At 35.2% G+C, this 12,247-nt stretch overlaps 1 protein-coding gene across 1 annotated transcript; it reads left to right on the forward strand.

The window, feature by feature from the left end:
* Window positions 1-9,072: 9,072 nt before the first annotated feature.
* On the forward strand, window positions 9,073-11,801 carry LOC140160737 (neuropeptide CCHamide-1 receptor-like). Its single transcript, XM_072184036.1, has one exon. The coding sequence runs from the start codon at window positions 9,568-9,570 to the stop codon at window positions 10,648-10,650; it is 1,083 nt and encodes a 360-aa protein (XP_072040137.1). The 5' UTR covers window positions 9,073-9,567; the 3' UTR covers window positions 10,651-11,801.
* The last annotated feature ends 446 nt before the right edge of the window (window positions 11,802-12,247 follow it).

Below are 12,247 nucleotides of genomic sequence, written 5' to 3' on the forward strand. Positions count from 1 at the left end.
CAAGTATTGAAAGCACGTATCAAATGATTTCATTTTGACATGCTTCAAATGACGAATATTCAAGAACGCTATCAAAGAGTAAGTTGCATATTCATATCAGTTTACAAGAATAAAGATTCTCGTCACACATTTGTTTGTTTGTTTATTTCTTCTTTATACTGGGTCCATATTCAGGGGAAAATTTAAGTATTCCCCTGTTCTTCCATATGGCCCAGTATTTAAACATGGAATCAAAACCTATCAACCAAATGGAGGTGGTTGAAAATAGACACCATCATGACAGTTGATGAAGTTAATAGGTAGAATAATAAGGTAATTGTTAGGCACGATCCAATAACGCGTTACGCTGTCAAGGTAATGTTTATATTTTCGTTTTCCTATAACTTTATTTATCACGGGTTATTCAGGAAGCAATCTACGATGTTTGGCTGCCTTTAATTTGATTTGTATGTTCAACCAAATGTATCCTGAAACAGCTGGAAACTACTGTCTGTTCAATTAGCTTAGATTCTTGAATTTTTAAGATATTTGAAAAAATAAAAACTTGTGGCCAAAGTCATCAAAGAAAAGTGTTAGCACAGTCTTAGACCTAACGTGATTTATACTTTTGAAATTCCCAAGTTCAATTTAAAACCCCATTTCTTTTCAATTTTGCTTCATTTTGGGCAGTTACTTGGGTCCACCGTATGGGTTCGCGACCTTTTTACAAATCGAGTGGGACGGTCCATTCTCAACTTAGGGCATAGACCCTATCCACTTTAGCAAAACAATCTGTCCACCAATCTGTCCTGCCATTCCAATTGTTATACCGTTCCGGTTATTGGATAGGTTCGGTGATGATGATCCACCGGTTTTTGTTACACGCAATTATATGGCGCGAGTACGTTTTATGCATAACATTATTCTGAGCATTATTTTTTCCTAAACAAGGACATTAAGACATTAAAATTATGGATTTCGTTCTCATTTAAACTGGTTTACAATGAGCGTGTTTATAGTGAGCCAGATTATGCGGTATTTAGCTGGACTGCCACGCAGTCTATATTTGTTTATGTTTTACTAACCATTGCAAATCTAGACTACGCGGTAGTTTAGCTAAATAACGGAAAGATTGTCTCACTATAAACACGCTCAATGTAAATTGAGTTTTGTTTAATACCACCATTCCTTCCCAAGAATATCAGCATTCGCTTGACATTTTCAGATACAGTAACTTTACAAGCAATGTTTTCTGTAACCTGATTGTTTTAAATAATATTTTCTTGTATAAAAGTTCTTTTGTTTCACAGTTTGTACTCAACAAACAAAACGAAATAACAAATTGAAAATAAAAAAGCAGATCTTTTTTGTAAGCAGATCTTGTTCCAATTGCTGGCGATGCTGATTCGACTTGGTATATTTTGGAAACAATGGTTGTACAAAGTTCAGTTCATGTTACAGAAAGAAAGATATTTGTCTTACATTGCCCATTGATTGTATAAGTGGACTGATCGATGTAATAGCCAGATCAGAACCCATTTGCCCACCCACAATTAACAGATGTTTTGAATATTATTTAGAATATTATTGGTATTGTATATGCCTTAAAACTTATGTGTACCCAAAACTGTCAACGTTGAAACGGATACATATCATAATGGCTGATCACAACTGACATTTATGAAAGAGCAAAGTAGTTCTGTTTTTAGAAGTCACGGGTAGGTAGCATTTTACAAAAATCAACAAAAAGCACGTACGCTTTTTAAAGATAGTTAAAACTATCTTGCTGTACGTGTATCTGCTGTGTCAGGATTGAACTGAAAATCCCAACCGACGCTAAGCGAAGGCCACGCAGTAAATAATGTGAATGACAAAGAGACAGAATAATGTCACATTAAAGTCTGCACATTAAAGTTAAACCATCTTATGCTTGCAGCACTTTGAATTGGAATTAAGTTTAAATTCGATAAACATATCCATGTATTCCCTGTATTGTCTGTATTGAAAAATAACACTTGATGTTTTGCAAAAGTTCATTCTACAAACCATATACTTTCAAACCTTGCTTGATTTATCGTTGTTAATGAGTTATGTACGTTTATGTAAGTGTTGCTGGTGTTTTAGCCCTCCTACAACATAACCCAAGAACCACAGGACCTAGAAAAGTATATCTGTGATATTTGAATCCTTCTACACACTCGCTATGAAATGAGCAACGCGATTTTTGCCAAATCTGACTACCAATCGCAAGATGATGTGAACTACCAAAAAAACTTTAAAGTAGCGTCAAATCAGACTTTTCTAAATTAACTCCTCAAACGTATTCTTAGATTAAGCTTTTATGTTTTCATCAGTGTTCAATTTGTACTGCTTATAATCAACAGGGAATTTTAAAACGATTAATAAGAGTGATATAATTATTTGAGTTGAATAAACAGTTCGATAACCATTGTATGTTCCATTTTGGATACATTTAGCATAATTTACGGGCAGCACGGTGGCCTAGCGGAACGGGCACTGACTCATAATCGGAAGGTTGCGGGTTCGAGCCCCGGCGACGCCATCGTGTTGTGCCCTTGAGTAAGGCACTTTATCTCGATTACTCCTCTCCACCCAGGTGTTTAAATGGGTACCGGCATTCTTAAATGCTGAGAAGGTAACAGACTCGCTGTAGAGGAGGTGTAGCGATCCCCCTATAGCAACATTACATGGAGGAGTCTGGCCCAATCGCCAATGAAAGAGAGATGGGCACTCCGATTATTGTTTATACAGGATCGTCTCCTTTACCTTTACCTTTAGCATCATTATTTGCTGAACAGTGTCATTTTATTTCATCAGTATAAACAATATAATCTTCTTTCAGGATATTCATGTGTTCACATGATCTTGAAGCAAAAGAACTTCATTGTAATTAGTTGTGGCGCCATCGTGTTTAATCCCATTTTTTTTCAATTCATGAATATTTTTAGTTTTGAACTTCGTTGTTATTAGTTGTGGCGCAATCGTGTTTCATCTCATTATTTTTTCAATCAATGAATATTTCTAGTTTTAGTACTAAATTAAGTAGGTTCCAATCCTTGATGTAAATACTTTCTTGATTTGAAGTCCTATAACCAAAAATATGCTGTTAAGTGTAAAACATAGTGGCACAATCGGCGTTTAATTCTTCCCAATTCAGTTGTTTGATTTTTGGAACTAGAATCAATGCTAATGGAACGAATAAATGGCAATCATGAAAATAATCTGATGAAGACAACATTTTATTACCTAAAGAATACTAAAATGGTCGCTATTTTTCTTCATAAAAGATACACAGATAAATCTGACCATTTCAATAAACATTTGGAACAAATAAACAAATGGAACATTTTACAGCATCCCCCGTATTTGAAAACGTGCGTTTGAATAAATATCCTCCCGTAGCCTATTTACGACATAAACATAAACATAAATATAATATGGAATAACTAGAATATGATGTTGTTTGTCCTATATTACGTGCAGCATCATAGTTGTATGTTTTTAGTCTACTTAATAAGAAGGCATAAACCAGTTGTCCATAATGCAAAAGCATGGACCGCGACCACATTGTTCGGTCACAAGAATTAAAGTGAAACGTTCTCCCTTCAGATATGAACCATAATATAAAAAAAAAGGCATACACAAACCATAACCACATTTTTATTGCTCTAGAAGTCTACAAACTTTATGCTTTGACACGCTCATTTATTTCCAAGCATGAAATGACATCAATACATATTTCCTTCCTGTGTCTTCATATACAATTGTAAGTGTTTGAATACCCACCTTCTCGTTCATCAAATCCGCTACTCAACATAAGTTGCCAGTTCCGACCTGAGATGGATAATAACAATGGCATCACCACACTTACGCATGTATATTTTTCGTTACGTTTCACAAGCTAACACATAATAATGCTTCTCTAACATTTAGCCAAGTGAAAATCTTCTACGATTAAGCTATTTTCTAGAAAATTCTTCTGGAAAAGTAGATAATACTTTTGGATTTTGTTCATTTTGAACACTCCTTAGTAAAACCGAAGATTTAACGTTGTAACTCTAGTGTTTTCATCAGACAAAATAGATTTTGAAGGTATTTTGTTTTATACCGGAAGTGACCCCTTAATGACCTTTGACCCCAACAAAAGTACATGTATATCACATATACGTTGGTTAACCACAATTCATGTGTGAACATACCGTCACTCTCCTATAGTCCAGTCAAAGTGGGTTTTGACTCACCACTAATTGCAACATAATTTTTTTCACTCTTATGAATGTCAGAGATGTCCCCTGAACAGCATACAAAAAGTATAATAAAATATACTTGGTGGAAAGGTAGTTTTTGGCGGGAAAAGGTCATACAGGGGTCAAATTTCAAAATCGCTCCAATCATTTTAAAAACTATACCAAATTATTCCTCTAGTCATAAGGATTCAAAAAAATCTGTGATGTACGGTTCTTGAGTTATAACCGTAAATGTCAAAGGTCAAATGTTGGGTTCAAAAGAGGTCAAAAAACTAAAAATTGTCTGATTTTAACCAAAATGGTCTCAAATTGTTCGGATTGCAAACATTATTCATTTAAAGAATATTTGCACTGTTTAGGTTGTTTTATTACATGCGTAACATCGAAATCTAGGTCGGGGTCAATAGAGTTCAATGGTCAATGACCTCTTTTACCCTGCTACCTAGGTAACGAAACATCCAAGATATGGCAAACTATTCTTATTTTGGAGTGTTTTTAAAGGACGAACACATTGAGACCATTTTCAAGGAGATCGGAGCATTTTTTCGAAGTTGACCCACGTGGAGCCCAAAATTTGACCTTTGACCTTTTTGCTTATAACTTGGTTTTATACCGGAAATGACCGCTTAGTGACCGACCTCAAATATGTGTATGATTTACCGACACTGTGTAATAATATTGCATGTGTGCAAGTGACGTTACTGTCTAACGTAATTTGTGGGGGAAGTAGTATTTTAGAAAGAAAGAAAGAAAGAAAGAAAGAAAGAAAGAAAGAAAGAAAGAAAGAAAGAAAGAAAGAAAGAAAGAAAGAAAGAAAGAAAGAAAGAAAGAAAGAAAGAAAGAAAGAAAGAAAGAAAGAAAGAAAGAAAGAAAGAAAGAAAGAAAGAAAGAAAGAAAGAAAGAAAGAAAGAAAGAATTCAAACCGCTGTAATTTCGCTGCCATGGTAAATCATCACAATCAGATCGCATCAACTAGGCCGCGGCTTTTTGCAACACAAACCTATCTGCACTTAGATTGTAACATCTAGTCCATAAGTTAGTTTTTGTAGGGGCCTTAGATAAGGAGTTGGTTGGTGGTATCTAGAACCGAATTTTTTTATCTACCTTGTAAAATTATGAGATGTCCGGAATGTGAAATGGTATGTTTCCAAAATTGTATTGGCACATTAATCCTCAAGGTCACATGCAAAGTGACATAAAATACCGAGTTTTAAAGGCTATATCACAGATAATGTAATTCCAGGGCCTGAATCGATTATGAATGGCGTTTTTATGGAATGAAGGACATGAAAGGACAAGAAAGTGTATTCTTTTTTTCCTATAAAAATACATTTCTTCTTCCTGCATAATTCAAAATGGCTGACAAATTGACAATCTCTTTTATGTGTATATATAATAGCCTAGTCCATTAGGTACCTTTTACAGTGAATTGATTGGAAGGAAAATAGAAACGACTTTTTACACCTACCAAGTAGGGGAAGAAAAAGATGAGCGCTCCGGCTTGTTATTGTAAATCATTCAGCTCAATTTATTTTCCTTGCTGTACCGTGATTGCGTGGGCCTATACATACTTGTGATAGCTTTGCTCTAAAGCCGACCTTAAAGTTTTTTAAAAAAAGGAAATTGAGACGAAATAACTCTGACACTAATGGTCTGAAGACCGTCACGGTTTGCGGTTCGTGGGTGGGACAGACTTGCAGTGTCTTTACTTCCTGGGACTTTTTGTTAATAGGTTTCAAACGCTTATTATCTTTTTTTTTTTTTTTTTTTTGCTCTTCACTCTTTCAAAAAAAAAAAAAAAAATTGGGTCAACCTTTTCGGGATGTTGAAGGGGCGGCAAAATTGCTCCTTTTCACCAGCCCCCCGGGGTATGAGCGGCCACTGAACGCCACTGGTTAAAGCCACATTTCTGTATTATACATGTAAACCAAACAGAGGTGTAAGCTTACATAGAGTATTCATACACTCCTAGATAGCAAGAACCAATCAGATGAAACGTTAGTAAATCACTAGCCGTGTATAAATTAGAAAATAAAGATATTGGTTTTAGCCCCTGGAGTGCATCTATCGTCTCATATAACACGGGCGACATCATTATTTTAAGTAAAACAACGAGGCCGAGCCGAGTTGTTTTACACCAAAAATAATGATGTTGCCCGTGCTATATGAGACGATAGATGCACTCCAGGGGCTAAAACCAATACCTTTATTCTCATTCTTAAACACTTCAATTCAAATAGAAATATCATAAGTATATTACAAATTTTAATCAAATCAAATCCTACATTTTATTAGGAAATACCTAGGGCTTAAAATCGATCAGTCCCGTTGTTGCTATGCGCCTCCCGATTGGTTCAAATAGCGAGCACGCGTATCGCGTTGATGAACACGCGCTGACCCGTGTGATATCGTGTCATATAACACGGGTAAGAACCAATGAGATTGCAGGAACGTTCTCAAGTGTTTAAGAATAGTGTATAATTGCAAGGGCGCGCACTTCGCGTAGTACTACAATTTTGTTATAAAGATAGCATAAATCACGGGAACACTTTTTAACAATGGTTCATGTCTCCAGAATTCGTAACTATTCTGCACATCAGGACTAATATAGATTAAGGGGTCACGCAGGATCACTCAAAGTCGGAAATTTTAAACTTTATTTTGTATTGACTCTTTAAAAGTAATGATGATAAGTACATAAAAGTATACATTTTCAGAAAGGAAATGACACAAGAAATCCAACTACCACGGCAGATTTCTGCAAAAAAATGATTTTGTTCCGCCATAACAACTTACCCAAAATATCAAAATGGATGAAAATTGCATATTTGTGTTCTAAAGACACATCTAGAAAGATTTTTCTTACATTTTGAATTTTTCTTCGTTTTAAAATTTGAGATAATTTAAGGTATATTTAAGAAAATTATATTTAACAGTCCTCGAAGTAAACTTCATCAATCTAATTATATGTACTTAAAGAGTATGTAGCTGGGATGAAAAGCCGACGATCAATTGAAAATTCTGACCTTTCGTATTGAAGATGTAGATTTTTTTTCCCAAAACACCAAAAAATGTAGGTCTCTTTTGGAAAATATCAATGTGTGCCAATGCAATCCGTTAAAGATATTAACATTTTAGTACCTAATAATACTAGAATGGAAGACCAACACTAAAAACTTTCCATTAGTCCTATAGGAACCTATTTTTTGGGGGGTCATTGTCCTAAAAAGTAAAGAAATAATTATTTTTGCCACCTGTGGACCAATGAACCCCCTCAAATGGGTTCCTATGGGACTAATGGAAAGTTTTTAGTTCATTCTATAGCCTAACAAATATGTTTTAATTTGCTTTTTATCCCATCTCCATAGGGCATATAGTTTTTGAGAAATCCTGCGCGCAGCGATGTCGCGTCGTTAAAATTCATTTCTGAGATATGGACAATTATGTATAGAAACACCATTTTAAAATTATTTCCATAGTTTAGAAACACTATTCTATTTTAATATTTTTTGAAAAATAAGAAATTTAATTTTCACAAATGATTATGAAAATTTGAAACTTAAAGCTTAATTAGTTTTTGAGATATGCCTTTTTAAAGTGGAAAAATTAAATATCGCAGCTTGAGAAAACAATAGAATACGTAAGAAATATCGCAGGTTGAAAAACAATGAAATACATAAGAGATTCTAATTTATGAAGTTACATTTTTGACCATAACTTTTGAACAGAAGCTCCGATTGATGTCAAACAAAAAGCAAAAGAAAGGTAATGTTTCCCTTTCTATAAATATATTATTTCTTATTTAAGCCCTTGCAAAGGCATATTCTCCCTTAAATCGGCCAACGTAGATTATGCTTTCTGCCGTGGTGACCATAGTTGGTCATTTGGACCATTGGGTGGTGCCACAAACGTCACGTGATCATTTCCGGTCAAATGTCTTTCACTTCCGGACTATGACCCCCCCCCCCCCCATGATAGTGGTGAATAAAATAGGGTTGTCAATAGCTGAAAGACTTTTATTGTGGATGTGCATTTCAAATAGCCTAATGTTAGTTTTGTTAGTTTTATTAAAATAGCTTAATGTTAGTTTTGTTGAGATAACGTCTATTCAGCACCATTGTACATTATTTGCCACTCAATCATTAAAATAAAATGGTGATACAAATTGTAAAAACAATACTTAATTAAGCTAACACATCAGAACATACACTTCCATTGCCATGATTGCCATGATTGCAATTTGATGACATTTTCTAGCTTTAAAATTGTGTTGTGTTTACACAACCTACCTCTTAGCTAATCGTGAATCGTTTGCAAATGTTAAATACCACCTTTCCTGGGGTAAAAAGGTCAGACTATCCAAATCGACCATTTAATATGTTGGTGAAACGCATCATAGGTTTCTACAGTAAAAGCCATGACTTGTATGTTGTCACAGATAATGTAGATAATGTATGAGAAGCGTGCCGATTTATAATTGCCGATTTATATTTTCCCTTCATATTTCACAAACTGTCACATTTTCGAAAACTAAACATATAGTCTTATAGTCTGCAGACTCTAGAACGCTATTTTATGTTGATATTGTTAGATTTTTTGATTGCTACTATTTCACATCTATGCTATTAATGCATTAAAAGCATTTAATGTGTTTACATATTCTTACAATTGCTGGCAAGTTAAGTTTAATGCACATATACTGAATATATCACGTGCAAGCCATCGCAAAGGTGACATGTGACATGCGCAATATACTGTGCTTGTGCAAACTGTGCTGTTATAGTCCGACCAATAGTGCAGCGCCGTCATTTCATATTAGCAGCCACTACAACAAGAAGTTGGTATAACCAGGGAAGTGAGAGTAGATGTTATAACTTCGTGTATTAAATTAAAAGCGATTCATTGCAACGTTACTATGCAGTTTGACCATAGATCTTCAGAGTCTATGGTTTGACATAACAAAGAGGCTTACATAATGTGATTTTATGGCAGAATATAGCTCATGGATTTTTAATAGGTGTGAACTTCATTTTGAAATTCGCATTTGACAGAGTGAATTTGAGCTTCACTTTTGACGTTTAACTTTCGTAATCTAAACGGTAAGAAAGGCGAATAGACATAACTTTTAGGGCAATATCATTCCTTAAATCATTAACACACTAAAGGCATCATAGGCATGTAATTATGGACTTCATCGTGGTATCAGGACACGTTTCTGGTTTACTTGCCTTCTTATAGACATAAAATTGTCAAGTATTTTCGTTACCCGATACAGCTCTTTTGTATTTTGTAATATTGGCGAAAACTATATTGTACAAACATGGAAAACTGTACAAATGTGACAAACGCGACATGTGTTGATGGCGATTCGGGACAGGGATACGTGTTAAATACGCGCCGCAAAGTGATGCTTTCTATTGACATATTGATGTTCATTATCGGCTTTTTCGGCAATGGTAGTGTGATCTTCATTACCCTGAGACACAGAGGACTCCGAACAGTTCCAAACCTTTTAATTACCAATTTAGCCTTTGGAGATCTCATGTTCATCATGTCGGTGGTATTTATTAACATTCTGTACCCATTATTGCCTGGAGTACATCTTTATATGTTCCACTTTTGCGAGTTCTTTTACTTCGTGCAATTTTTGTCGCTGGGAGTATCTGTGTTTACTTTAACAGCGTTAAGCGTGGATCGCTACACAACTGTCGCATATCCAATGCACAAACAACGCATCGCAAGACGTCTAACAATATGGACTGTTGTTATTATCTGGTTCATCTCAATTGCCGTATGTTGTCCTTGGTTCACTCTTATTAACGATAATTCATGTTGGTTTAACAAGAGCATTTCGTCAGCGATATATCTCATATCACTAATGATGCTAATGTACATTGCACCCACTATCATTATGATTGTGTGCTATTTTCTTACTGCGAAAAGGTTATTACACAAAAACGCAAGCCTGAACTTGGATCCACGCGGTGGTAATAAGCAACAGAAAAAGCGTTCACGTTTAGCTGTTATTGTCCTTGTAATGACCATAGCATTTATCTTATGTTCGACTCTTGTTTACGTCTGGTTTCTGACGGCTTACTTTTCACCTTTTAACCGATTTGTGACTAATCAAGTGGTAAAAGAGACAAAATCTTTGTTAAATAAGATTAATTCTGTTATTAATCCAATAATTCTATATCTAATGAGTACAACCTACAGACGTTACTTTCTGCAGCATTTTTGCTTTTTTCTTAAATGTTCTAATGGAAAAAGAGAACGTGGTATTATAACGCAAACACAACCTTCTACAAATGGTACTGATTTAGCGAGACAAAGTACACGACTTGTTAATGTACCACTAAGGGAAGGAATGGCACCGATCAAGGAAGAAGACTCTAGGATATAAAACATATTTCTATCTCTTTCCTTACCTTTTTTTTCTGTCATACTACGCCGCAATTGCTTCACGGTGCGGTGCGTTGTATCGCAATAAAGTTCACTTGGAAATCGGACGAGTTGCGGCAAAAAGTAATCGATATATCGGCAACGCATCGCATCGCAAAGCAATTGCGGCGTAGTATGAACGGACCTTTTGTCTCCTCTCCTCCTCTCTTGGATCTCCGTCTTTCTATTTCCCCCCCCCTTTTTTTTCTATTGTGTTTCTTTCTCCCTTTCCGCGCAATCTTTCTCTATCCCTCATTTAGTATTGTTTCAATGTAAATTTGAAGGTGATTCCCGAACAACCAAATCAAAATACATATAATAACACAAACGTACACAGAACACGCACATCCACATACACAACCACCCAAAAATACCCCCATTCCCACAGAAACAACCTACACGCATCCCCCCGCACCCCGACAAGCATAAACATCGCACAGGTGCAGGGCCTACTATATGTACATTTATTTAGAGGAGTTACGTTTCACAAGCCGTATATCGTAAAAATCAGTACCATTTGTGAATGGCTGTACTATTGTCACCGATTCTGAGTGACTCGTAAGGTCCGTTCAGACTACCACCGCATTTGCGATGAGTTGCTTTTCGTACTGCAAACTACTGCATTGCGATATCGCAATAAAGTTAAATACATTTGAACTAATGCGACGAGTTGCGTTGAGTTGCGGTAAAAAGTGATCGATATATCGGCATCGCAAAGCAACGCATCGCAAATGCGGTGGTAGTATATATGAACAGACCTGTATATATGTGAGTGTTAAAAAATATTACTATCTATACCAATTATAAATGGTAACTAATTCCATTTGACAATCAACGGTATCAAACGAAAATGAAATTTAATGCAAATTATTTGTATTTGATGATTATTAGAAGTGATTAAGGGGGTACTACACCCCTGGCCAATTTTGCGCGTATTTCTGCATTTTTCTCAAAAATTATAACGTACGGGTGACAAGTAAGATATGTATATTATAGGGGCAAGGACTACAACTATTGTACTGAAAATTCAGCAACTCAAGGCAAGTAGTTATTGATTTATTGATGAGATACTGGTTTTCCCTCATTTTTGACTGTAACTCCACAACTGTTGTCTGTGCTGAAATTAAATTACTATAATATACATATCTTACTTGTCACCAATGCGCTATAACTATTGAGAAAAATGCAAAAATAGGCACAAAATTGAGCAGGGTGTAGTACTCCTATAAGGGCATACTACACCCATATATTGGTTTGATTGGTCTAAAAACATATTTTTTCATTTATAACGAGGCGATATATGCACGGATCATGTGAAATAAAAAAAATAAATAAAAAAAAGGTGCTTTTAAACCACTGTATAGTAAGTCATTTTAGCCCTATATATTTTTTGTTTACTGTAACCTAGTAACTCAGATGCGTGTTTCATAACAAACCATAATTTATTCTATTGAACATGTTCAAATAGGGTACATGAATAGAATACATTAAATCCTTTGTTATACTCTCTATAGAAAATCTAGTGGTGGATGCAAAATATATAACACTGAATAAATTAA

The sequence above is a fragment of the Amphiura filiformis genome, chromosome 9 (genome assembly GCF_039555335.1).
Source record: "Amphiura filiformis chromosome 9, Afil_fr2py, whole genome shotgun sequence".
Classification (NCBI taxonomy): Eukaryota; Metazoa; Echinodermata; class Ophiuroidea; order Amphilepidida; family Amphiuridae; genus Amphiura; species Amphiura filiformis.

Coding starts and splice junctions, on each gene's coding strand:
- LOC140160737 (XM_072184036.1), top strand. CDS start 9,568: ATGGAAAACTGTACAAATGTGACAAACGCGACATGTGTTGATGGCGAT.